The 25,806-nt window shown below is 61.0% G+C and overlaps 1 protein-coding gene across 11 annotated transcripts in view; it reads right to left on the reverse strand.

Moving 5' to 3' along the window:
- The window catches only part of LOC138822702 (plasma membrane calcium-transporting ATPase 2), a 182,431-nt gene that overhangs the window by 35,321 nt on the left and 121,304 nt on the right, over positions 1 to 25,806 (reverse strand). For 7 of the 11 annotated variants that reach the window (XM_070015556.1, XM_070015553.1, XM_070015557.1 and 4 more), the window contains 8 exons: positions 25,377 to 25,806; positions 13,084 to 13,281; positions 10,038 to 10,295; positions 9,147 to 9,272; positions 7,511 to 7,636; positions 6,314 to 6,346; positions 5,349 to 5,408; positions 317 to 358 (listed from right to left, as the gene is read on the reverse strand). The exon at positions 25,377 to 25,806 is cut by the window's right edge and continues 20 nt beyond it. In XM_070015556.1, coding sequence (XP_069871657.1) covers positions 317 to 358; positions 5,349 to 5,408; positions 6,314 to 6,346; positions 7,511 to 7,636; positions 9,147 to 9,272; positions 10,038 to 10,295; positions 13,084 to 13,281; positions 25,377 to 25,575 — 1,042 coding nt within the window. In that variant the 5' untranslated portion in view covers positions 25,576 to 25,806. The remainder of the gene's footprint in view (positions 1 to 316; positions 359 to 5,348; positions 5,409 to 6,313; positions 6,347 to 7,510; positions 7,637 to 9,146; positions 9,273 to 10,037; positions 10,296 to 13,083; positions 13,282 to 25,376) is intronic. The other 4 variants (XM_070015558.1, XM_070015562.1, XM_070015561.1 and 1 more) reach the window with 2 other exon arrangements.

The raw sequence follows: 25,806 nt of genomic DNA on the forward strand, positions 1-25,806 counted from the left end.
GCCTGGCACGGGCACCGAGTTCCCACTTCCAGCCAGCAAGGGCTTGTCAGCACGGGATAGAAGGAGGGCCTGGGTCCTTTACACCAGACTGGACAGCCCTTCTCCCTCTGTACCGGTCTCAAAGGACCAGCTTCCCAACCTCCACCAAATGGGCAGAGGCTCAGCAGACACCAGCCTGGAGGGGGGCCCCCAGCCCGGCGGGGACACCTGTGAATCTGGCCCTGCACCACTAGAGTCACAGCCCCCCTCCCCCCACAAGGCGCCGGCCACGCAGGTGCGGCTGAGAGGACTCAGTGCGGTCAGTACAGAAGGTTACCTTTGCTCTGGTTGCTGTCCACATTGCCATCCTGCATTTTACCTACACGACAAAGAATTTTAACAGACAACAGAGAACAGACAGGACAGGTTGGTCATCACCAAGACGCAACAGGCTACGGACTTTCACAGCACAGATGGAAGAAGGGCTGGGCTACTGGGGTCCACGGGGGATGCTCCGGAATAAGGGCCAGGCTGATGGCATTAGCCTCTGGGCTGCTGTCTAAGTGGCTCTTGATTCTCTAGAGGATGCAGAAGAAAGGCCCTCCCTCCCTTTCTTCCTTCCTCCCTCCCTCCCTCCCTTCCTTCCTTCCAATACTGGGGCTTGAACTCAGGGCCCTGTGTTCTCCTTTATTTATTTATTTTTTCACTTGAGCCACAGCTCCACTTTCAGTTGTTTTTTTTTTTTTTTTTGTGTGTGTGGTTAATTGGAGATAAGAGTCTCACAGATTTTCCTGCTGGGCTGGCTTTGAACCGTGATCCTCAGATCTCAGCCTCCTGAGGAGCTAGAATCACAGGCGTGAGTCACCGGAGCCTGTTTGCGAGAGGATTTCTGTTGAAATAATTTCATAATTTCTTAGAGAATAAAGGACTATGTATGAAGCTGAAAGGGAGCTGAGTCTGCTGGAAGGAAAAAAAAATCCCAGGCCCCAATTAGGGCTTTTATGGCTAGCTTGGTTACTGTGTTTGAGGAATGGAAAACTTGGCTCAGCTACATCCTCTTTTTTTTCCAGTAAAAGAAAAGAAAATGAGGGTGGGGGAAGAGACAGAGACAGAGAGAGACAGAGACAGACAGAAGAGAGATGGAGGGAGGGAGGGAAGGAGGGAGGGAGGGGGAGGGAGGACCTGCCCTCTGGCTTCGCAGTGGGGGTGGGGATTTCTCCTTTCTCCTTGTCTCTCTGAGGGCTGAACCCTGCCAGCACCCTTGAAAGCAAGCAGGGTGGAGGGGCCTCCTGAGGTGTCTGGGAGCCTCCTGGTCATGACCTGATTCCAGGGTGAAGCAGTGTCTCAGGCCGCAGTGGACAGGCTAGGGTGGGTCTGGGAGCCCCCTGGGCCCCCTCCCCACAGCAGACCAAATGCTGCCTTGTGCAGGGGAGGTACTGGGTCTGGGCCTCCCACAGGTCAGTGGGCTACCTGTGGCCTCCTCCCTAGCCTTGGCCAGCACTGGACGCTCACATGTTCACTACCTCTCCTGAGCCACGGCCTTCACCTGTGCTCACCCACACACCAGGCCTGCGGGACCCACCCAGAGCTGGGTCTCCGGCTTGGCATGGAGGAGAGGCCTAAGAAGCCGGGCTATCTGTGCACAGCCACCGCCAAGCCCGTGGATGCCCGGCCCATGAAGTCTCCATGATGATCTAGTGCTCCTTCACCACAGCCTCCCCGGCGAAGGCTGGAGGATGCTCTTTTACAGGGAAACTGAGGCTTGGAGAGGGTGGCAGTCTGGGTCTTAGCGGGAAAGTGGAGAGCTGGCCTGAAGGCCGTCTGTGCAGGTCTCATCTACCGAGTCCAGTGTAGGGCATCAAGGGGGTACGGCGGGGACTCGGGGCCCCCTCGGGAAAGCGGCCTACCCTTCCCATTCTAACCACACTCCTGGCTCAGCTTTTGGCCACCTGCAAGGTCAATGCTGTCAGTATACTGACGGGGAAACCGAGGCACTGGGAGGTTCGGATGTAGCTTGATTCTCCGAATCACAGCCTGCCACTCTCACCCACTTTTTCAGTGACTCCGTGGGAAGACATGATTGCTGGGGTCCCCAGCCTGGCTTTTGGTCAGTGCTGTTTCCAGTGCCCCCCGTTATGTAGGTCAGCGGCCCACCCTAGCTCTGAAAGAGAAAGCCACCGCTGCTCTATCAGGAAATTCTGTCACTGGATTAAAAGACAACAGAGAGAAAACTTCTGTTTTTTTTTTTTTTAGAGCAAATAAAAAAAACATTGTTATGATTACTTTTTATTTCTTAAAGTTATTCCACTAACTAGGCTAAGGGGCACGGAGGACTGGGCGTCAGGACTCTTGTTTAGAAGGCTCCAGGGGCCTCGGCTCGCTCTGCATATCATCAGATGTGCGCAAGCCCATTGGACCCAGCTAGCAATTTACTCTTTTATTACCAGAAAGATCGTCAGGAGCGCGTATGTTGGAGGAAGGGAGGGCCGTTGTGGGAGCGCTTCAGTGCAGATGGCCTGGTTTGTCAGAAGCGAGGGACTTATTTAGGGCTCTTCTCTGCCAATTTGGTGCCTGCCTGGCCCCGCTCTGTGTGGGACATCCAGCCGTGGCCCCACGCGGGACCCGGGGATATGATTCAGGATGAGGGGCCTGGAGTCCCATCTCTGCCTCTGGTGCCCCCCATGGCTGCTCGAGAGGGCCAGTTCTCTGTGTATGACGAGGGCTGTGGGCATGAGGCGCTAGGTTCCCGGGGGGGGGGGTTCCCTGAGAGATGAGCTTTGGAGAACAGACACCTAGGGAGGAGACTAGGAGTTGTGGCTTCTCTTCCTGTGCCTTTCTTCCCTCTCGGATACAATGCCAACCGCACGGGTGCTAGGAAGAGCCCTGTGCTGTGTGAACCAACATCAGGAGTCCCACGTGACTCCGCCATCAAGCCTGATTAGAGCCGTGATCATACGTGACGTATGAGTAAATAGAAACATACTAAAATCACCATGGCGACGTCTCCCAGATGAGAGAGAACCCATCCACCTTGTCCAGGTGATCTTGGGAGAGCAGAGTTGGGGGTGGGGTGGGGAGGTGGGGAATCATGGCCACCCACGGTGTCTTTTCTCCTTGTTATCTACGTCATCAAGATTTAGTTCAGAAGACAGGTGAAATGCCATCAGGTTCCCTCCTGCCCACAATTGGTTAGAATTAGATTCCCACAGGACTGGCAGGGGGTGGAGTCAGACATGCATTTCTGATCATGGGGGGGGGGGACTCTAGGTGGTCCAATCACATCCCAGTGAGGATGGCTTAGAGCACTCCCATCCCCCCACCCCCAAGAGCAAAACTATGGGGCACAGCAAACCCACTGGGGCAAGGCCCCTCTGTCAAAATAGCCCGAGAAGCCTTCTCACCACTTCCCACTGTACAACACACAGCACCTTCCAGGGTCTCACGGCTTCTGTGGCAAGGCAGGGACCAATTCACTGTCCAGCGGTTCTCAAACTTTTTTTTTGGGGGGGGTCAGTGTTGGGCTGGAACCCAACGCCTTACACACGATCGGTGCTCTGCCGCTGTGCTACATCCCCAGCCATGGCTTCTGTAAGACAGGGTCTCATTATATGCCCCAGGCTGGTCTCAAACCCCATCTTCCCACCTCAGACTCCCGAGTGCTGAGATTACAGGTGCTCACCACAGCCTTACTCCTCGTTAACCACGGGGTCATTTTCTTAGGGGGGATAGCTTCTTCCTTTCCTTGTGAAATTTACAAGATACAGTCCATGGTATAGGGGAAGGAGGGGGTTGAGATCAACAGGAGAAGTACACACTTTGCCTGTGGCTAGATCTGGGTTCTGAGTTCAAATCCTGGCTCCGCTACTCTCCAGTGTTGGAACTTGGACTAATGTCTTGATCTCATCGAGCTACGGTTTCCTCATCTTTAAAGTAGGGGCAAGGAAACTTAGGCAGGGGGCTGTTCCAAGGATCTCATGAGGGGGAGAGCACAGAAGGGCTTGCAATGGTACCTGACACCCAGGAGAAGATGCGTGTTTTCTGGGAGGCTGCGGGTTTCTGGTAGTAGTTTTGGAAGTAAAACCTCTCCCCGCCCCCCTCCTCCTGGCACTGGTCAGGATGGGTGGCATCTGCCTGCCACTCCCTGGGTGAAGGTGTTTCTTCTTCCCCAGCAGTGGCTTTGTCCATGCTGATTCTCTCTGTCCCCTCTCTACCCCACGACACTTCTCCCAGCCCTCACGTCCCCTTCCTCTTTCTGAGCCAGCACCTGTGAGCAGGAGCGCCGTGGGCAGCCCCTGGCGTTCATGCCACCGTGTGCTTGCCCACGTTGGAGGTATCTCGGCCAGGGGTAGGGGTGGGCGGGGAGGGCAGGGCTGACCAGAGTCTGCGGGTTTTACAGGAGAGATGGTAGAACGAGAGAAAAACCTGCAGCTAGAGACAGATCTGCAAGGATGAAGGGGGGAAATCCTTCTGTCTCTCCCTTGGCTCCTTCGGGCTCTCACCCCTCCACGCACGGCCTGCCACCATCTTGTTCCCTAGCCTGGAGAACAGGGTGGAACTTGAGCCCACGGAAGTCTTTCTCGGAGCGGGGAGAGCTCCGAGCTGACGTCTTTGCATGGCTCAGGCTGGTGGGTGTAACCTCAGCCCTGCCCGTGCAAGGGAAGGATACGCTGAAGACCCCAGGCCGCGGGCAGACCCTGTGCCCGCCCCCCCCAACAAGGGGCAGTGAGAATGCAGACCCACAGACGCTTCAGCACAGCAAACAGCCAGAAACACCAGTCTACATGTGAACCACAGAACCTGCCTGAGTCTGAGCACACCGCTGCCCGCGTGATCCATGGGGGGGAGGGGCGGAGAAAGACCCGGAAACCAGTGGCTCGGCCATGCTGTGGGCCAGGCTGAGGAGGTGAAGCCTGGCGGGGGCCCTGCTGCCTCCGGGGATTGGATCAGAGGCGGGGTGCTTGGTGCAGGGCCCAGAGACAGGCTTCAGCTCAGGTCCTGACCCCTTCCCCCACCCGGGCCACCTGCCCAAAGCGGGGCCAGAAGGTGCTTAGGAGAGGGCCAGGTCTGGCAGGACTGTACTTTTGGGGGGCTAAATATGAGGCCCAAGCCATGTCCCATGGTTGGTGCCCCTGAGGGAGGGGATGGGGGTATCCAAGGCCCACACGGAGCCTTTTTGGTAGTGACCAGCAGGCCTGGAGTTGATGTCCTGACCGGCCATGGCTCCTCTCTTAAGTGCCTGCCCACCCCGTGGGGGACAGAGTGACCCAGGGTGACCCACGCCCCTCCAAGGTCATCCAAGGAGAGAAAGCCAGAGCTGGGGGGAGGACAGGCCCCCCGCCCCGGCTGGAGGGCTGGCCCTGGAGACGTACCATTGACTAGGCTGGCATTTGCGCTATCAGCAGCATTGGCAGCTGCCGCACCGTCTGCCGCTGTGGGGTGGGAGGGATGGAAAATGAGCGTCACAATGGAGGGAGCCACAAGGACAGAGACGCAAAGAATATCTCTACTGGAAATGAAGAAACGCCAATGCGGGGGGCGGGGGGTGAAATGCTCCCATGGAGATGTGAGGGGTGTTCAACACCAAGCATGGAGCACGAGAGGGGCTCAGGAGGATGGCATTTTAATTTGGGGGGGCTCTCTCGGCCCTGCTAGCCCAGCTGGTCAGGTGGAGCCCCCAGTTGGGCCACTGGGTCCACGGAGGCGGGACCGCTGGGGAATCAGCACCCAGAGTTTTGTGAGTGGGGGGGCAGTGGACACCAGTGCAGGGTTGGGGTGTCCTAGAGGGGTGCTGCGTGCTGGAGGCTAAGATCAGGCCTTCCGCCTGTTGCCCGTCCTCCTCCTCTAACCGTGCTGGCCTTGGAACCTCCACGTGGGATCAGCCGCTGCCAAAAAGGCCACCTCAAAAACACCGGGAAGGTGTTTATCTAAGACTGAGATGAGATGGCAGGGGCGGGCACGTCTGCCCCTGCTTGCTTTTTCTGCAGGAGGAGGAGGAGGGACTGGTGAGCAGGTCGGCCATGTGCATGGGGGGGGGTTGGGGGGCTCTGTGGGGTGCAGAGGTGCTGTGGTGTGGCCAGGTGGAGGCCGGTGGGCAGATGGCTACTTGACGTTGGCCATGGAGTGAAGTCACGGAAGGGCAGAGAGGGGAGCTGGCTAGTCCTGCCCACCTGGCATGGCACAAGGGGCACAGAGGGGCATCTGTGGGGGGGTGCGGGACGGAGAGCCCAGCGGGCTCTGGCCTCGTCAGGGTGTGTGACTGGTCTGGTGTCAGGCCTGTGCCTAAGGCTGCAGCGACTCTCCCGGCCCCTCGCCCGGGGGGAGGGTCTTACTGTACCTGGCAGCTGAGCGCCATCCCCCTTCTGCACACCTGTGTGATGATTTTTGAGACATGTTAATGAAGAAGCACACATACCCATGTCTTCTGCGCACACGCACGCACACGCACGCATACACACAGGAGATGGGAAGGTGCGGTTGGCAGGCTCTACGTGACCTCTCTAGCCAGCTGAGCTATGGGGCACGGGGAGGCCCAGCCCTGACTGAGTTGTCTTTTGGGTGGTGCCCCACTTCCCCTCCCCACAGGAAGCTAAGGCCCCCCGCGCCCTGCCTCACGGGTGCGTGTCTAGTGAGGGAGTGAACGGACTCCTGGGGTTGTTGGGACCTACCTTCATCCTGGGTTTTCAGACATGGGGCTGGACCGTGGGCACTGGGGGGGGGGTTGGGGTGGGGTTGCTCCTCAGCCGGTCCCAGAGGCTGCTGCGTCTTACCTGAGCGCTCAGATCTGCCCCGCTGTCTATGGCCTGCCCTGGCCAGCCCGGCCATCCTGGGCACAGATGCTCACCTGGCGCACGGTCACTATCATGGCGTCCTCTGGGACTCCACTCCTCGACCCCCGCGTGACCCCCCTCCCCGCCCCCGGTCCTGTCACTGGACTCTTCTCCCCTGGCAATCTCTCCAGGCTGGTTTTCCAGACATCAGCTTAGCGCTATTGTTCTTCTGGGGAACGAGGAGAGCTGGAATCTTGGGAGGGGACTAACCAGAGATGGGCTCTGTCCTCATGGAGGGTCACCGGCCGCTCCTCTCCCTCTCCCAGACCCCAGCAATTCTGGGTGCCGGGGATTCTCCCCAGAGTACAGGGCAGACGGAGTCCGGGCTTCAGCTCTGCTCAGTGGAAGGAACATTCCTAAGCATGGACTTGACTATCGGGGTACGCAGAGGCCGGCTCACGCCGGCTGCTTCTACTGCCCCAGCCAGAGACCCAGGAACACACTCAGCACCCTGGGCCTGCCCTTGGAGGGCAAGGGGGGGTCCACGACATGACTGGACAACACAGAGACTGGGACAAGACCCCGGAGATGGAACAGACAGCCCGCCTGACCTCCGCAGGGCCTCGGAGCGCAGGAGGGGGTGTGGGCACGGGCGCGGACACAGAGGCTCTCCCTCACCACGTGGAATGAACTCGTAACCAACAACAAAACAACGTGGCCTGAGAAGCTCCTCTCCCGGTGGGTGTGCAGGAGGGCGGGCTCACCTTTTTTGTCTTTCTTCTCTTCCTCTTCTCCTCCGGCCCCCAGCAGGGTAAAGATGATGCCGGTCTGAGAGTTCACTCCCACAGCCGTCACCACCATGCGCCCCGAGCCCTCCATCACGTGGGTACCTGAGGAGGGGCGGCCGCTGAGTCCCCAGCCCGCAGCTCTGCGCTCCGAGAACGGGGTTCTCCCTAGCAGTGAAGGGTCACACACCGTGTGTGTGTGTGTGTGTGTGTGTGAGCTAGGAGTGTCTGGTTTTTTTGTGTGTGTGAACCTTGAACTCAGGGCCTGGGTGCTGCCCCTGAGCTTCTTTGTGCTCAAGGCGAGCACTCTACTGCTTGAGCCACAGCACCACTTCTGGTTTTGGAATGCTTCACTGGAGATAACAGTCTCATGGGGACTTTTTTGGCCTAGGCTGGCTTTGAACCGCGATCCTCAGATCTCAGCCTCCTGAGGAGCTAGGATTACAGGCGTGAGCCACCAGAGCCTGGCCTCTGTGTGGGTGTGTATGTGTCTGTGTGTGTCTGGGGAGACTCGTCTTGAGATGATGTTCTTCAGGACGCCCCTGGCTCAGTTCTCAGGTGCTCTAGGAGTGGTCGCCTCACTGTGCTGGTTTTAGCTCAGACAGGCCTTCCCTGGCCGGCCTCCACTCCCCATCCTAGCTCCAGGCCTCCTTCCCACCCCTCCCTGTGCCCTCATCTTTCCTGTCTACTCCCTCCTTCCTTTGCCCTGTTCCCCTCACTCAGCATAGCAGGGACCTTGCGTGTCCCATCAACCCCAGGGCACAGTATGTGCTTCCTTCCCCTTTCCATTTCTAGAACCTTCTGCACCCCTTCAAACTACTGGACCGTTGCACATCGTTACCTCTGCTAGGAAGCCCTTTCTCTGCAACTGGACTCAGCAAGCTCCTATTCACACTCTAAAACCCAGCTTAGCGCCACCTCCGCTGGGGATTTGCTCCTTTTTTGGCTTTCGGGCGGCACCTTCTCACACCTCTGCTGCAGACGAACTGTTCGTCAGTCTGCTCCCCCAAGCACACCTCGGCTGGGGTCCCGAGGACGGGGGCTGGGGGGGAATTACGGCGCAGGTCCCAGGGCCTGGTCCTGACCTGGCCTAGAGCAGAGGCTCAGGGGATGTCTGCTGAGCCCTACCAGACAATCAAGGTTTGGGGAGGGTTGGTCTTTGCAGGGAGGTTGACCCTCCTGGCTGCTCCCTGGCCCTGCAGGGTCCTTCTTGTCCCCTACACCAGCGTTTAGAATGCCAGCGTAGCCAGCCACCCTTAAAACCACTCTGGAGAGCTTCGACTCCGAAGGAGGCTGGGGACACCTGCCCCTCCCGTCCCCCACTTTCTCCATCTGCTCCCAGACTCTCCAGCACGGTCCATCAGTGGGCCTTTCCCTCTGCTGTCCCCTCTGCCTGGTGTGAGGCCGTCGCCCGGTAGATTCTTTCTCAGTCCCGGGAGGGGATGCTCTAGGGGACTGGGATGCTGTGGACTAGGAGAAACGGACGGAGTTCTCGCTGGAGGCTGAGCTCTCGGGAACTCCCGCGTGAGGCCGCCGGCTACGGCGCATGCACCTCAGGGTGCTGGGGACACCGGATGCCGCCTCCGCCCTCCCTGGTGCCCGCTGGCTAGCTCACCTGACAGCAGCATGGGGTCTTTGTCCACGGACTTGCGCACCTGGTCCGACTCGCCCGTCAGGGAGCTCTCGTCGATCTTGAGGTCGTTGCCCTGGATGAAGAGGCCGTCGGCAGGGAGGAGGTCGCCTGGCGGAGGGACGGAGCGGTCAGTAGCGTCTGGGGCGGTCACCCAGGCTGGGGGCACTCAGTGTGCAGAACCAACGTGGCAGCCGTGGCTGGCAGCTTGTGACCCAGGCCCTGGAGGAGGTCCCGGCCTGCAGGGCAGGGCCTGGGCCCAATAGCAGGCCTACCCCTGTCCTTCAAAACAAGCAGCGCCTGGCCTGGCTGGATAGTTAGGGGAAGTTCTTAAGCGAATAGGTCGTGCTTTGAGAGCTGAGAAGGCTCAGCTAATCAAGCCCCGTGGGGCGGAGGGAGGAGGGGTGTGCTGATCTCTCTCCCACTGCCTGCCTCTACTTACCCAGCACACATGTAGTCCTCCCCCGCCTCCTTTGGACCCAGCCTACCCACTTTCTCATTTGTCACAGGCCCAGAACATTCTGCCTCCTCCAACACCTCCTCTAGCCCAACTGTGGTCCATTCACGGCCGCCTCAGGCATGGAAAATGGAACTCACAAGCTTGGAATGTTGTGTTGGGGAGGCCGCAGAGCTGGGATCCATTAGTAATGTCTGCTATGGGTAGAGGTGCGCAGAGAGTGGTACGTGTGTCATGCATTTGATTTCTGGCTTGAATGGATTCGGGAGTCCTATCTCCTCCAGGACCTCAGATCACAGGCTGGCTTGGGCCAGTCCTTCAGGGACTCACTTGGCTTCTAAGCCAGGTTGTCTGCCCTGTCCTGGCGTGGCTCCCTTCTGCCGAGACTCTAGTTCTAGAACCATGCTGGGGACACTTGCCATATTTGATCTGGGCAATGTCCCCGACCACAATCTCAGCCACAGGAATCTGGACCACTTGGCCGGCCCGGACCACAGTGAACTTCTGCTCCTGCTCGATGCGGCTCTGCAGACCTCGGAACTGCTTCTCCTTGCTCCAGTCATTGAAGGCGGTGACCAGGACCACGCAGATGACGGAGAGGAGGATGGCAGCCCCCTCGATCCAGCCGGCTTCCGCCTCTCCCTCATCCTCTGCCCCTCCCTGGGCTGTTGCACACCCTGCAGGGAGCAGAAGGAAGCGGGTGAAGAATGTCCCCAGGTCGGAGGGGCCACAGTCTGGGTTTAAAGTCCACCTGTGAAGCTGGGCGCCGGTGGCTCAACTCCTGTCATCCTAGCTACTCAGGAGGCTGAGATCTGAGACTGTGGTTTGAAGCCAGCCCAGGCAGGAAAGTTCATGAGACTCTTAGGTCCAATTAACCATCAAATAGTCAGAAGCGGGGCTGTGGCTCAAGAAGTAGAGTGCCAACCTTGCTTTTGAATCAGGAAGTTAGGTTAGCCCTGAGTTCGAATCCTGTTATGCCACCATATGCTTTCCTTTTCTCATCTGCAAAATGAGGTGACAGCCGGGTGATCAGTGGCTCCCACCTGCAATCCTAGCTACTCAGGGACTGAGATCTGAGGATCACGGTTCTCAGCCACCCCGGGCAGGCCCGTGAGACTTATCTCCAATTAAGTACCAAGAAGCCAGAAGTGGCGCTGTGGCTCCAAGTGGTAGAACACTAGTCTTGAGCACAAAAGCTCAGGGACAGAGCCCAGGCCTTGCGTACAAGCCCTCCCCCCCCCTCTCCCCCCCAGCTTACTAGCTTGATTTCCTGAGAAATCAATCCTGAGAAACTCCCGGGGGTGGGGGTCCCACTGAGTCTTGGTGTGGTGGAAGAGATGGTGCGCTGCAGGGTTGGGCCTTAGCCTTCGGGGTGCAGGACCCCGGGACCAGCCCTGGTGTGGTGGGCGGGGCGGGGGCAGGGGGAGGCAGGAGGCACAGCAGACTCTACTGAAGTCTTTCTGGGGATCCTGGGACAGGGGCCCGGGAGCCGCTGCTCTGCCTGCTCTGGGGAGTGTGAGCTGCAGCTTGCCCCTGTCGGCAGGGCCTCGGGGAACTCCCCAGCCCCCGGAACCCCAGTCTGCCTATTCATCAGGAAAATGAAGATGCCTCCTACCACGTGGGTACCAGGGCCTGACACCCAAGAAAATCCTTTGAAGTGGTGGAGCCACAGTGCTCTGTAAAACACCTACTGTGTGCCTTTCCCACGTCACTCTGCACAGCACCTGTGTGCTTTGCCCGTGTCACTCAGCATTGTGCTCTATAAAACACCTACTGTGTGCCTTGCCCATGTCACTCAGCACAGCACCCTGTAAAGCACCTACTGTGTGCCTTGCCCATGTCACTCAGTACGGTACTCTATAAAGCACCTACTGTGTGCCTTTCCTCATCACTCAGCACAGCACACTGTAAAGTACCTACTGTATGCCTTTCCCATGTCACTCAGCACAGCACCCTGTAAAGCACCTACTGTGTGCTTTGCCCGTGTCACTCAGCACAGGGCAGCAGTCCTGGCACGGGAGGGATTAAGACACTGAGGTACAGGGCCCAACCCGGACACATGCATGCTGGTGCTCGTGACTCCAGCCCGACCACCTACAGTCCCGGGGTCTGGGCAGAGCTGCCCCGACCCAGGCCTCGGTCTCTGCTCCGTCTGGAAGGGGGTCCCCCACAGGAGCCCCACATCTCTGCCTCGCCCTCCGCCAGCGTCCCTCTGAGCTAGTCCTGCCCGGGAGGCCACGGGAGGCCGTGGGTCTGCGTGACTCGACCCGGCCCTCCCCGAGGCAGCGCGCCGAGGGACAGGCCCAGGAGCGGCACGGTTTGCTGGGTCCCAGCGGGGGCTCCTGCGCAGCCGCCTCAGCTTGTGGGGTAGGGGGACACCTGCCCACGTGCCCCCTGCCACAGGTGACTACACCAGCCCCTTCCCAAGTCAGGATGGCACAGAAATAACTGTGGTCCTACTCTGTGTGCTGCCCCTAGCTCCGTTCAAGGCTTCCCCAAGTAGCCACGTCTGAACTTCACCATCCGCCATAGAACGTCACAGAGAAGTCTGCCCACTGCGCGTCTCCTACAACGTCCTCGAGAAAGTCCATCTCAGAGTTCGTCATCGGGAGACAAGCCATCTTCCTCCTCATTGATCACTTGACTGTTCGAATCATCTAACTTCCTTTCCTGCCCTGGCTGCCTGGAAGCTCAATCATGGGATCAGTGATTGCTGGTTTATTTCGCTTCCCTTCCTTTTCCAGCCGGGCTGATTTGGCCCCATCATGTGAGTTGTGTCCTCCTCTCGTGTCTTTACTTATTTATTTTTATTTGTTTTGGGGCCTGAGCTCAGCCTGGGCGCTGTCCCTCAGCTCTTCAGCTCAAGGCTAGCGCTCTACCACTGAGACACAGCGCCACTTCCAACGTTTTTTGCTTATGTGGTGCTGAGGAATGGAACCCAGGGTCTCGTGCATGCCAGGCAAGCGCTGTACCACCGGGACCCCTTCCCAGCTCCCCTCTCATTCTTTAAACCCTCTGTGGGGGACAGAAAAATCAACTTGAGTATTATTATTACTTGTAAGATTGGAGCTGTTGGCTTAAATGACTCGATTGTATGGTCTCCTGGGCAACGCTGGCCTGCCAGACCATGGAGGGATACCTTCCTGCTCATTAAAATCACCCGCTCTGTGGTGCTCGGCTCCAGCAAAACAAAACAACGTAGTCACTGGGATGCCGTGAGCCCGGGACCCTGCTCTCCCTGAGCCTCGGGCTCCTCATCTGTGAGATGGGCGCTTGTGGCTTCTGCTCAGAACCGGGGTTCACATGCTCATGGTGGCCATCCCTATGGGGTCTAATTCTTGTACTTCATACCCGGGAAGCTCTGAGCCCCGCTGGGCTGCTCACAGTCTCTGGGTGAGTCCTGAATCCTGGGCGCCCTCCGGAGTGCCTGGGAGCCCCCCCTCACCCCCCCACGCATCCCCCTACCTTCGTTGCTCTCCCCGGGTGGGTGGTAGAAGGACAGGCCCAGGGAGATGATGGCGGCGATCTCCAGGATGATGAGCGTCACATCCTGCAGCGCCTCCCACACCAGCTGCAGGAAAGTTTTTGGCTTCTTCGGAGGTATAAAGTTTTGCCCAAAAATCTGCTTCCTCTTTTCCAGGTCCGGCGCGGTGCCCGGCAGACCTGGGGGCGGAGCGGGGAGGGGGGACAGACGGGTTGGGCTGGGGCCTGGGATCACAGGCCAGGAACCTTCCAGACTCCTGGCCCAGGGGTCTTGAACCCTAGGTGGGTTCCTGTGAAGTGCCAGAGGCAGCGTGGGGGGGGGCGAGGGCTTGGGTGTCCCCGACTCGCTGTGGGGTTCCCTGCCCACAGCCCGCATGGTTCAGTCCGTCCCATCCACGGGACCCGAGCCCACGGAGTCCTCTTAGGACACGCCATCACCCGCAGCTGGTGGGAAACCCACCCGCAGCCACTGTCATGACAGCCAAACACCTCCCGTGGCCACTGAATGGGGTTCTGACAACGACAAGCAGAAAGGTCCCGAGGCTGACCATTGTAAACATGAGAAAAGAAAGACAGCACAGCAACTCTACGTGGAGCCATAACAAGGCAGAGAAGGCTGAATACCCACGCCCAATCCGGCCCCGTGGATGTAGCAGGGCCGGAGCCTCTGTACACTACGGCGCCACCCGGGTTAGCTAGGATGGACTTTGCGGGTGGTTCTGAGTGACACAGCCACCCAAGTCACCGAATGTGCGCCGACCGGGAGCTGGAGGCGGCCACGGGGGAGGGAAGGGAGGAAAGGGGATTCTTGCCAGTTTTGGACAGAGGTCAGTCAGTCGTGGGGCTTGAACTCTGGGCCTGGGCACTGTCCCTCAGCTCTTCAGCTCAAGGTCAGCGCTCTACCACTTGAGCTACAGCACCACTTCTGGTTTTCTGGTGGTTCATTGGAAATAAGAGTCTCATGGACTTTCCTGCCCGGGCTGGCTTTGAACCGTGATCCTCAGATCTCAGCCTCCTGAGTAGCTAGGATGACAGGCGTGAGCCACCAGCGCCCAGCTTCCTGCCTGCTTTTGAGTTCTGGTCTCCGGAGCTGTGAAGCAGTACTTGTTTTGGTGGCCGGGGATGTGAACCCACAGCCTGGCACCACCGGGGAGCCTGCCCTGCATTTTCCCAGTCTCCTGGCCAGTGAAGTAGTAGTGCTTGACTGGGTTGTTTTAATTTTCTCCTATAAACTCTGCTTGGCTGTGGATCTCAGCTGCTGGCTTTAGTTCTCTGAGCCTCGGATTCTCCTTCTGACGTGCGTGGCGGTGTGGTGGTCAGAGCTAACCTATGGAGTAGTTTGGCATACAGCAGCGCCTGCAGCCAACAGCGTTTTTGTTTTCCAGGATTGGGTCTTGAACTCGCAGTCTGGGTGCTGTCCTTTAACATTTTCACTCGCGGCTGGCACATTATCACTTGAGCCATGGCTCCACTTCTGGCTTGTGGATGGTGGATTGGAGATAAGAATCCCACCGACTTGTCTGCCCTGCTGCCTTTGAACCGTGAGCCTCAGATCTCAGCCAAACTGGGTAGCTAGGATGACAGGCGTGAGCACCGGTACTTGGCTTCCAAACTGGACAGCCAGAATTTGTTGTGAAATCTCTCCATAGAGAACATTTCAGGGCCAAATGTAACATGCTTGGGGCTGGTTCTGCCCTAGGCTGCCAGTGTGACCCCCCTCAGCCCTGGGCTGGAAGGGGGAGGGGCCAGAGCAGAGTGTCCCCCCCCATGGCACAAGGGGGGTGGAGGGGCCTCACGGTGAGCAGAGGAACAGCAGAAGGACCTTGGACAAGCCCCTTCCCCTCTATGGGCCTCAGTTTCCCCACAGGCCACACGAAGGACTCATCTGGAAACAGCTGGTGGCCGTGGGCTTGCGTGCAGACACCGGGATGCTTCTCCAGACTCTTCCCCTAGGGCCGCCAGCTGGGGGTCCTGGCGCTGGCGGGAGGAGAGCCCCGCGTAGGGTGGGGTTTGGTGGTGGCGGCCACCGCTGTCACCCCGCGGCGGAGGCCCGCTGATTCTCTCCCAGTTGTCCTGGGCACAGCCGGATTTCCCTCTCAGCCCCTGAGCCTTTGCTCAGCCAGTGTCCCAACCCCCTGCTTTTCTCTTCTCTGTCTTTGAAAGCAGCAAACAAACCGCAGCCTCGGGCTACCAGAGAGTTTTTCTTTGGTGTCAGTGGTTGGGGAAAAAAGGGAAGAAAAAAGGAACCTTGTCACAGATGTGACATACGCAGGGATCTCCACCAGAGGCCTGGCTCAGGGAGGGCGGGCGCTCGGACCTGGGAGCAGTGACTGACAGCTCCCAATCCAATCACCACACAGGTTCTCCGTCCTTCAGGGACCAGAGAAGCCTCAGGGCTGGGGCTGCTCTTCCTTACTCCTGGAAGACAGAAGGTGCTCAGTTCGCTTTGGCCTCGATGCCCACTTGGAACCTGTTTCCTCTGGTGGGGGAGCCGGGGCAGCTTCACCCCACCCACTGGGGGACCTCGCCCAGCTAGGACTCGAACCCAGATCTCGGGGTTTCCACGCCTGTCCTCTTTCTGCATCGGCCACGCGGACCCAGAGCTGAGATCAGAGCGGGTCCTGTGTGCTCCCCGCTGCTCTCCGGACAGACCCTGCTGCACAGAGGCCGCATGCCGAGAGCTCTGGGCGCGCTGGCCGCCCGCCGGGAGGGACTCGGGGAGACCTGGCCACCAGGCTGCCTGTCGCCAAGCATTTGTGCGCCAGTGTGATGTGGGTTCCTCCTTCCCATAAATGTAATGGAAGAAACACATCGCTCCACGCCCCTTGAAAGCTACATTTATAAAACAAAACAGAAGCCACCAACAAGCACACCGCAGTTCTGCCCTGAAAAGCAAGTGGGCTACAGCTACACAACTGCGGCACACAAAGTACCGTGTTCCAGACTGAGGGTGGGAAACGGGAGCCACTTCCACGAACTCACACGGAAGGCTCTCCAGGCAGACGTTCAGCGAGGAAGGCACGGTTCAGAGTGCCGAGGGCAGGTCTGCTCCGGTATGCTGCACAGCACCTCTGCAAAACCTCATCTACTCTGCACAGCACCTCTGCAAAACCTCATCTACGCTGCACAGCACCTCTGAAAAACCTCATCTACTCCGCACAGCACCTCTGTAAAGCCTCATGTACTCTGCACAGCACCTCTGCAAAACGTCTGCCAGTGTTTCCTAGGGCGCGTTCATGCACGTGTGCGCGAGGTCTGCGGGAATCTGCTCCAAACTCACGGAAGCGTGGTCTCTGGGGGAAGGTGGCCGTGGTCAGTTTTGACGCGGCGTTTTCACTGCAGTCTGGAGAGCAGTGTTCGCGTGGAGGCGGAGCCACTCAAAGTTTTAGCTTTACACCGACACACACTGTGGGAGCACAGGGACAGCCTTCCGGGTTGACATCTCGGCTCCTCCACCTGCCCGTCGGGAGTCCTCCAGCTCCTCCACACCACGGGCCAGGCTCAGGCCGCAGCCCGCTTGTGAGGATCCGAGTGACTTGCTGGGCACACAGTGCTCAGGGTAGGACCCGGCCATCTCTGCTCTCCCTTTGTGTCCTGTCTCCTGCTCTCCTCGGGGTCCTCTATCCAAAGAAAAGTTCCTCTCCTATCCACAGCCACTGCCCTCTTGGCTCGCGGGTCCGACCCCCCACCCCATCCATTTTCCACGCAGCAACCGAGGGGTGTCTTACACATGGAGTTCAAGTCGAGCCCGCATCCCATGACACACAGACAAAGCCACAGTCCGCCCGGGACTCGGACGGCCTGCCCTCCTCCTCGCCACGAGGCTCCAGCCACGCCTCCAGACTCCTTTCAGAGGTTTCAACACCACGCTTGCCTGCCGCAGGGCCTTGGCACATGCTATTCCCTGGACCTGAATGCTCTTCTCCACCTCTGTACTTAGGCTCAGCATTTTCTTTGGCTGAGCTCCCCTCCTTGCTAGGTTGGATTCCCTTTAGAGTGTCTTCAGAGCTCCCCGAAAATCACTTTCATTTTAATCATAATTAATAAAGAAAGCAATTAAGTTGTTGATTTTTTCTTTTTGGTCTGTTTGTTTTTGCCTTCGACTACCTGGCTGACTCTGAGCTTCATGAAGACATTGCTCTGAAATACAGTAGATGCTCAATACGCACACAGCTCTTGATGCTGCAGAATGACATCGAGAAGAGAGGACTGGCACGGGGGTGGGGGGGTGGGGTCTCCTCTCTGGGTGCCCAGAGTCACACAGCAGGCACTAGTGGCCCCCAGCATCCTTCTTGCTGATGGGGCCCAGGGCGGGGCTCCATCTGGACCCCCAGGGCTGGGAAAGCCGTGGGCACCCCCGTGGAGAGCCTCAACCTGAGCCCCACCCCGTGCAAGCCGCCAGCCTCCACAACCCCAGGGTGAAACTCGGAAACTCCGGAGAAGGTGGACGCCCCCATTTCCACAACACAGGGTCCTCCTGGCAGGAGGCGGCTTCCAGAACCAGCTCCTCCACAGGATGGAGGATGGGGGGGGAAGGGGGGGAGGGGGAGAGGGGGGAAGATGGGCGGGGATGGGGGTGGGGGGGTAGAGAGAGCTGAGGTGTGCGGAAGCCGGGGAGGGGGGGACGGGAGGGGGGAGCTGGGCTCCAGACACGTCCCCTCTGTCCTGTCACCCCTGGGGAGCCGGCCTTGCTCCCGGCCCCCCTTGGCCTGGAAGTCAGCCACAGCCATGCGGGGACAAGGCCTGGAAGGCGGCGGCCCACCCGGCCCAGCCACCTCAGCATGGCGGCTCGGGGCACCCACTGTGTGGACAGAGATAAGGACCCGCGTGAGTCTGGATCTCCACTCCATGTCTGTCTGGCTGTCTGGACCCAGGCCAGGTCATGACTAAAGCACTCACCCAGCTGAGCATGAGCCTGAGCCGCTCGCTGGGATCCATTAGTGATGTCTGCCCAGCACACACCACATCAGAGTGAGCCTGAGCTGCTCGCTGGGATCCATTAGTGATGTCTGCCCAGCTGCGGGCGGTGGAGGATGGGACTAGCTGTGTGTCTCCTTCTGTCCCTTCTCTCTGGAATCCCTCTGCGAGGGTGGCAAAGGGCCTCCATGGCCCCCTGCTCAGCAAAACCACCACCATGCTCACTGCAGCCTGACTCGGTGTTTTATAAGGGAGAACTTTCTCTGCTTCTGAGGTCACCTCTGAATCCAGGCTCCAAGGCTCTGGCTGCCGGCCCCAGCCAGCCCCAGCCAGCCCCTCCTCCCCCCAGCTGCACCACTTCTTTTTTTTTTTTTTTTGTCAGTCATGGGGCTTGAACTCTGGGCCTGGGCGCTGTCCCTCAGCTCCTCAGCTCAAGGTGAGCACTCTACCACTGGAGCTACAGCACCACTTCCGGTTTTCTGGTGGTTTATTGGACATAAGAGTCTCATGGACTTTCCTTGCCAGGGCTGGCTTTGAACCATGACCCTCAGATCTCAGCCTCCTGAGTAACTAGGATGACAGGCGTGAGCCACCGATGCCCAGCTCAGCCGCACCTCTTCTGACCAAAAGTACAAGGGGCCATGGTGGACGTCCTTCCCAATGTGGCCAGGACAGCCATCTCCCCGATTCACTCACTCCAACCTCTTCCCCTTCCCTCTCCTCTTCACCCACCATGGCTCTACCTAATCTGAAACGTGAGTGTTACCGTCGTCCCCAAGAGCTTAAGACCAGGCACACAGAACCGCTGCTGTCACAGGACCCGGGTCTGGGGCATGGAGAGGAGAGAGGGGTGAGTGTGAACCATCCCCCCCTCCCCATCTCACCCCTCCCCTCCCGCTTCTCTCCTCCCCTCCCTGCTTCTCCCCTCCCCACCTCTCCCCTCCTCATTCTCTCCTCCCCACCTCTCCCCACCCCTCCCTTCCCCTCCCTCTTTCCTCCCCACCTCTCCTCTCCCTCTCCCCTCCCCGCCTCTCCCCTCTCTTCCCCTCCCCTCTCCAGCTCCTCCCTCCTCTCCCCTCCCCTCCTCACATCTCCCCTCCCTCCCCTTCCCCTCCCTCCTCTCCTTTCCCCTTCTTTCTCCTCCCACCCCTCCCCTCCTTGTTGTGCCGGGTTGCCTAGCAACCAGGAAGGCCCATCTCCCCAGCCATCTGCAGGTTTGTGGGGAGACACCACGTCCCCCAGATCCTTCAGCTCACATTCCATCGGGTTCTGTCCAGCCAGGAACAGAACGAGAGAAAGGAGAGGGGCACTGGCTTGCTGGGAGCTGGCGGGGTGGGGGGGAGGGGGGCACTGGCTTGCTGGGAGCTGGCGGGGTGGGGGAGGGGGGCACTGGCTTGCTGGGAGCTGGCGGGGGTGGGGGGGAGGGGGCACTGGCTTGCTGGGAGCTGGCGGGGTGGGGGGGGAGGGGGCACTGGCTTGCTGGGAGGCTGGCGGGGCGGGGGGGAGGGGGGCACTGGCTTGCTGGGAGCTGGCGGGGGGGGAGGGGGGCACTGGCTTGCTGGGAGGCTGGCAGGGCGGGAGGGGGAGGGGGCACTGGCTTGCTGGGAGGCTGGCGGGGGGGGAGGGGGGCACTGGCTTGCTGGGAGCTGGCGGGGCGGGGGGGGGAGGGGGCACTGGCTTGCTGGGAGCTGGCGGGGTGGGGGGGGGAGGGGGGCACTGGCTTGCTGGGAGGCTGGCGGGGTGGGGGGGAGGGGGGCACTGGCTTGCTGGGAGGCTGGTGGGGTGGGGGGGAGGGGGGCACTGGCTTGCTGGGAGCTGGCGGGGTGGGGGGGGAGGGGGGCACTGGCTTGCTGGGAGCTGGCGGGGTGGGGGGGGAGGGGGGCACTGGCTTGCTGGGAGCTGGCGGGGTGGGGGGGGAGGGGGCACTGGCTTGCTGGGAGCTGGCGGGGTGGGGGGGGAGGGGGCACTGGCTTGCTGGGAGCTGGCGGGGGGGGGGAGGGGGGCACTGGCTTGCTGGGAGCTGGCGGGGTGGGGGGGGAGGGGGCACTGGCTTGCTGGGAGCTGGCGGGGTGGGGGGGGAGGGGGGCACTGGCTTGCTGGGAGCTGGCGGGGTGGGGCGGGAGGGGGGCACTGGCTTGCTGGGAGCTGGCGGGGTGGGGGGGGAGGGGGGCACTGGCTTGCTGGGAGCTGGCGGGGGGGGAGGGGGGCACTGGCTTGCTGGGAGCTGGCGGGGTGGGGGGGGAGGGGGGCACTGGCTTGCTGGGAGCTGGCGGGAGGGGGAGGGGGGCACTGGCTTGCTGGGAGCTGGCGGGGTGGGGGGGGAGGGGGGCACTGGCTTGCTGGGAGCTGGCGGGGTGGGGGGGGAGGGGGGCACTGGCTTGCTGGGAGCTGGCGGGGCGGGGGGAGGGGGGCACTGGCTTGCTGGGAGCTGGCGGGGTGGGGGGGGAGGGGGGCACTGGCTTGCTGGGAGCTGGCGGGAGGGGGAGGGGGGCACTGGCTTGCTGGGAGCTGGCGGGGGGGGGGAGGGGGGCACTGGCTTGCTGGGAGCTGGCGGGGGGGGGGAGGGGGGCACTGGCTTGCTGGGAGGCTGGTGGGGGGGGAGGGGGGCACTGGCTTGCTGGGAGCTGGCGGGGTGGGGGGGAGGGGGGCACTGGCTTGCTGGGAGCTGGCGGGGGGGGGGAGGGGGGCACTGGCTTGCTGGGAGCTGGCGGGAGGGGGAGGGGGGGCACTGGCTTGCTGGGAGCTGGCGGGGGGGGGGGGGGAGGGGGGCACTGGCTTGCTGGGAGCTGGCGGGGCGGCCGTGCGCGGTTCTCCCGCGGCCTTGCAGCCTTGCCTGGGGCAGCTTCAGAAAATGGTCTCTGGGGGCCTCTGCTCAGCCGCTGCGCCCCTGCCCTTGACGCCCCTGCACCCGCAGGAAAGCCCCTCGGCTGCCTCTGCCCCCCCCCCGCTCCCTGCCCCCCCCCGCCCCCCCCCCCCCCCCCGCCTGTCCCGCAACTCCGAGGCCCCGTGGGATCTCTACCCCAGGGCCGGCACAGCAGGTCCAAGCACCCTACTGGGTGGGTGAAATCGAGACTGGGTTTTCTGGCCGGTGTGCGCGCATGCTCAGCACGGCTGGCTGTCCCTGGTCAGCGGGGGTCAGGGACGCGGGGGGGGGAGAGGCGGGGGGGGGGACACAGCACGGGCCGGCCCTGGGGGAGGCTGGGGCGGGGCACCCACCCTCCATGTGACCCTCAGCTTCTTTACCACCCAGGGCGGGCCAGTCTGGCCTGTTGCCGGGGCTTCTGGGAAGTAGAAAGTTCAGGAAGGGCATAGGCCTCCAGAAAGCTTGGCTGGGCCGGGAAATGGACACCGTGAAGGGGGTGGTCTCTGTCACCCACCCTCCAAGGCCCAGGGAAGGCCATGGCATCTGCCATGATGGCCGAGGTGCAGAGTAAAGGCCGCCTCCACAGGGCAGGCCCCCGTGATTGCCTCTCCTCCCCACATCTACAGCATCTAGGACAGCATCTGGCACTAAATAGGTGCTCAGTGCACACTTCCGGGTAGGAGATGGATGAATCAGTGAACAGGCCGAGTGGGGTGTGCCGCACCAGGGGATGGGTGAGGAGCAGGGTAGCTGGAGACTTAACCGGTAATTACTGTTAATTTTCAGTCAGCATGCCCTCAGGGCTCTGGGGAAGGGTTCTCAAGGACTCCGGGCTGTTAAGCACTGGGGCTCTAAACTCCTCGGGCTGCTCACAACCAGCAGACAGGTGGCCTGCCGCAGCAGGAAGCGTGGGTTTGGGGGCAGGGAGCGGCACAATTGAACACGTTTACTCTGCCGCTGTGAGGAGTTGGGCTTTGGGAAGGGAGAGGCTTAGGCATAATCTTTTGCTGGCTATTTCCTCAACAGCTTTGTCTAGACCTGCTCTCCAGAGAGGTTCAGAGAGGGAAAGAAATTTGCCTAAGATCACACAGCAAGTGAGGAGAGCTGGCCTCCCAGCCAGGACTCCCCGTCTGGGCCTCGTCAAGGGCTGACCGCCTCCAGCCCTGGGTCTAGGATTCCCCATGAATGTGACGTTTCCTCACCCCATCGCTGTCCTTGAGCCTTGGCTTGAAGGAGGTCTCAGCTGATATTGACCCAGCCGGGCAGGATCACCCCTCCTCCAACCCTTGCTCAGCTTGCTGGCTCGGCGGGTGTCCTTCCACTTAACACACACTGCTAGCCCAGCTTTTTGCTGGTTACTTTTGGAGCTAGGAGCCTTAAGGACATTTCTGATGGGGTTGGCCTTGAACCACCATCCTCTAGATCTCAGCCTCCCCCGTAGTTAGGATCACAGGTGTGAGTGGCCAGTGATGAGCTTGGCCTGCTATGTTGGCATCTATCTGGCCAACTGCGGCCACTCAGTCGGTCTGGGGGCAAAGCCAGGCCATGCAGCCTTGCCCGGTGGGGTGGGGGTGGGGCGTGAGGGCTGGCTGCGGGGGGTCACCGTGCCCCCCCGCCCCTCCGCCCCTCCGCCCACGGGACCATCTCCCCGGGGACGAGGAACAGCAGGCGTGGATGGACTCGTGGATTTACTCTGCTGGTAATTCCGGAGGCCGTGGGCGGCACGTGACTCGCAGGCCTGCCGCCCAACTGCTTTTAGAGGATCACCAAGGCGACCAGAGCAGGCTGGCGCTGCGTTAACCCACGGGCCGCCACCTGCGGCTCCAGCCCAGGGCTGACGTTCGCCTCTCCACTCGTGAAAACCCCACGTGGCCCGCGGGGATGCGGGGCTCGGGCAGAGATGCGCCCGGATGCCGTCTGCACCGTCCCAGAGACACACGGGGCCACGGCGCATGCACAGGGTCCGGGCGGGCCACCCTGCCCGGCAGCCTGAGGTTTGGGGGCCAGGAAAGGCAGGCGCTGGCCGCCAGCCTCCTGTGGCTCAGGGGACAGGGCGGGGGGGGCTGCTTGTTCTGGGGTGACACCAGTGTCCTGTTTCTCTTTCCCCTACCCCCGTCACTGAGCCGGTTTCTGGGGGCGCTGCAGGGAATGTCCACTCTGCCTCCAGGCCTCATGGCCCCCCACAATGGCCCCTCATGGTCCCGGGCGCCCTGCTAGGCTGCCAGATCTGATGGCCTCTTTTCACAGGGATGGGGCTGGGAACACTCTGTGTGTGTGTGTGTGTGTGTGTGTGTGTGTGTGTGTGTGTGTGTGTGTGTTTGAACTCAGAGCCCGTGTGTGTGTGTGTGTGTGTGTGTGTGTGTGTGTGTGTGTGTGTGTGTGTGTGTGTGTGTGCTTGAACTCAGAGCCCTGGGGCCCTGCACTCTTGCTTGGCTTTTTCCCTCCAGGTGGGCGCTCCACCACTCAAGCACCTTCCCATCTTTTTGGTGGTGGTGGTGGTGGTGGAGCCTGAACTCTGGGCCTGGGCGCTGTCCCTCAGCTCTTCAGCTCAAGGCTAGTGCTCTACCACTGGAGCCACAGCGCCACTTCCAGCTTTTCCTGCTTATGTGGTGCTGAGGAATCGAACCCAGGGCCTCAGGCATGCCAGGCAAGCGCTCTACCACTGAGCCACCTTCCCAGCCCGCACCTTCCCATCTTTAACGACGTATGGTGGCTGCCTTGTCAGCACCGGGGGCCGGCGGGCGCCTGGTGACCTCGCTCTCCCCGCTTTACACAGAAGCCAGCCCAGCCCCAGCGAGGCAGAGCAACACACCCAGAGCCCCACAGCTGCCAGTGGCAGTGCTGGGATTTGAACCCTGGCCAGTGGTCTGCCCTGGCTCCCGCCCCCTCCCCCCGCTCTGGCTCTGGATGCTCCACAGGGGCGGGGTAGCTCTTTCCTCCGATACCACGTGATCCTCCTGAGAAACTGAGCAAACTGTTGTGTGGGCAAACTGAGGCCCACACAATCGGGCCCCTGCTGGCCGGGAGAGCCAGGGTTATATCATTCCTCCCACTTCACAGATGAGGAGACGGAGTCCATTTCCACCCAGAGCCGGGCTTCTTGCCACCCACCCGTACTCAACGGAAATCTGCAATCGCTCTGCAGGCCTCAAGCCTTTTGAGCTCCTTCCACAGCCAGGTCCGAACGCCTCCTCCAGGAAGCCTTCTGATGCCCTGCCTGCCCCCCACCCCAGAGCCTGGAGCCCGGCCCAGAGCTGGGACTAGGAAAGCTCTCCTTGCTGCAGGGCAGAGCAAGGTGCCTGGCCCATTTCCGGGGATCCTCGAGACTCCACGTTCCCTTCAAGGGTCTGGCTTGTGTTCCAGGGAGAAGGTCACGGGCTGAACATCCACGCGTGGGAAAATCCCGCCCGCAGGCCATGGAAGAGGCTTGCTTCCGGCCCAGTGGTGGAGTGAGCTCTGCCGTCTCGGGCTGGGATTCAGGAATACCCCCGCAGAGCCCGGCCCTTCAGGGCTCCCAAGCTTCCCTTCCAAGCCAGAAATGTTTCTGAGATCCACGCCAGCTCAGCCTTACACCAAGACCTCAGCAAGAGCAGCCGAACACGGAGACACAGAGCTCCGCACTGCTCCCGTGCCAGACAAGCAGGGCACAGGCCCTGGGAGAGGCTGGAAACGGCGGGGCTGGGCACTGGGGACGGCGGCAGGCTGCCCGCTGGCCTCTGAGGGCCCCTGGGGAGAGCCACACGCAAGCCTGCCAGCCATGCGGACTGGACATACGAGTCAGGGTTCTCCAATTCGGTATGAGGTATTTCAGGAGGTGGGGTGGGGGGACTGACATCTACTTCCATTAATTGAACACCTACTGTATGCCAGGGCCGAGGGTCAGCATACCATGCAGTAGACCAGAAGGAATAAAAGCTCAGTGTGATCTCTGCACCGTCGCAGGCTTGGGACAGCTGGACAGCCCTTGTGTTGGTGAGTGGGCTGTCCCTTCCTGGCCAGCAGGAGGGAACGCGGATGTGCAGGAATGGGGACCCGAGCTCTGAGCTCCGGGGCCCATGCCAGGCTAGCCTTTCTCCTCTCTGACCCCCAGAAAGACCCTCAGGAGCCCCAGATCTGCTCATCCCAACAACTGTAAGCAAGCCCAGGGCCAGCCACGGGACACCCACTGCCCGCCTGTCACCACATGTCTTCCTGCTGTCCCCTGGCCACTCCCACCCAGAGTCTGGACTTGGGAGTCACGTGGCCCCCAGGCTGGCCACGGGGCCGGGTGGTGTCTGCTGCCGTGGGCTGGGCCAGCGGCTGGGGACGGCTGGGGCAGGGGCAGGGGCGAGGCCTGCTTGGCTGCGCTTGTGAATGGGGCCGAGGCGGGCCGAGGTGGGGGGGCAGTCACGCCTGGCTCCACTTTGCGTGCCCCTCCTGCCCCTCCTTCAACTACAGGAACGCGGCCCCTGCGCCAACCCAGCTGAGGCTCTGGGTTCAAGCCTCGCACACCTACCTTCAGTGGGTGAGGTTTTGAGGCGCCGGCAGATGGCTTCCGTGTCCCCGTACGTCTCCTTGATCTTGACCACCGCCTCGGTGCCCCGCAGCTCCATGAGGGAGCGGAGCTCCTCCATTGTGCACCCCAGCTCGCCCCCATGGCTCGACTCGTTTCTTTGGTTTTTGGAGTAAAAGTCACTGTTGGTCAGATCACCCATGGCTGCCAAGGCCCCGGCTCGGGGCGGGCCCGAGGGTCACGCTGCACGGCCGGCTTGGGGGTGATGTCTGTGCGTGGTCCACCCTTGTGGGCCGGCGGCGGCAGCGGCGGCGGCGGGTGCCCGGCGGTGTCTCCGGCTGGGGGTGGCGTCCGGGGCGGGAGGGGCTCAGGGCCGCAGATCCAGGCGTCTCCGTTCAGTGGCGGGGTCCATGCTGCTGGCCAGGGCTGCCAT

Source organism: Dipodomys merriami, unplaced genomic scaffold (genome assembly GCF_024711535.1).
Source record: "Dipodomys merriami isolate MVZ:Mamm:240054 unplaced genomic scaffold, mDipMer1.0.p SCAF_114, whole genome shotgun sequence".
Taxonomy (NCBI): Eukaryota; Metazoa; Chordata; class Mammalia; order Rodentia; family Heteromyidae; genus Dipodomys; species Dipodomys merriami.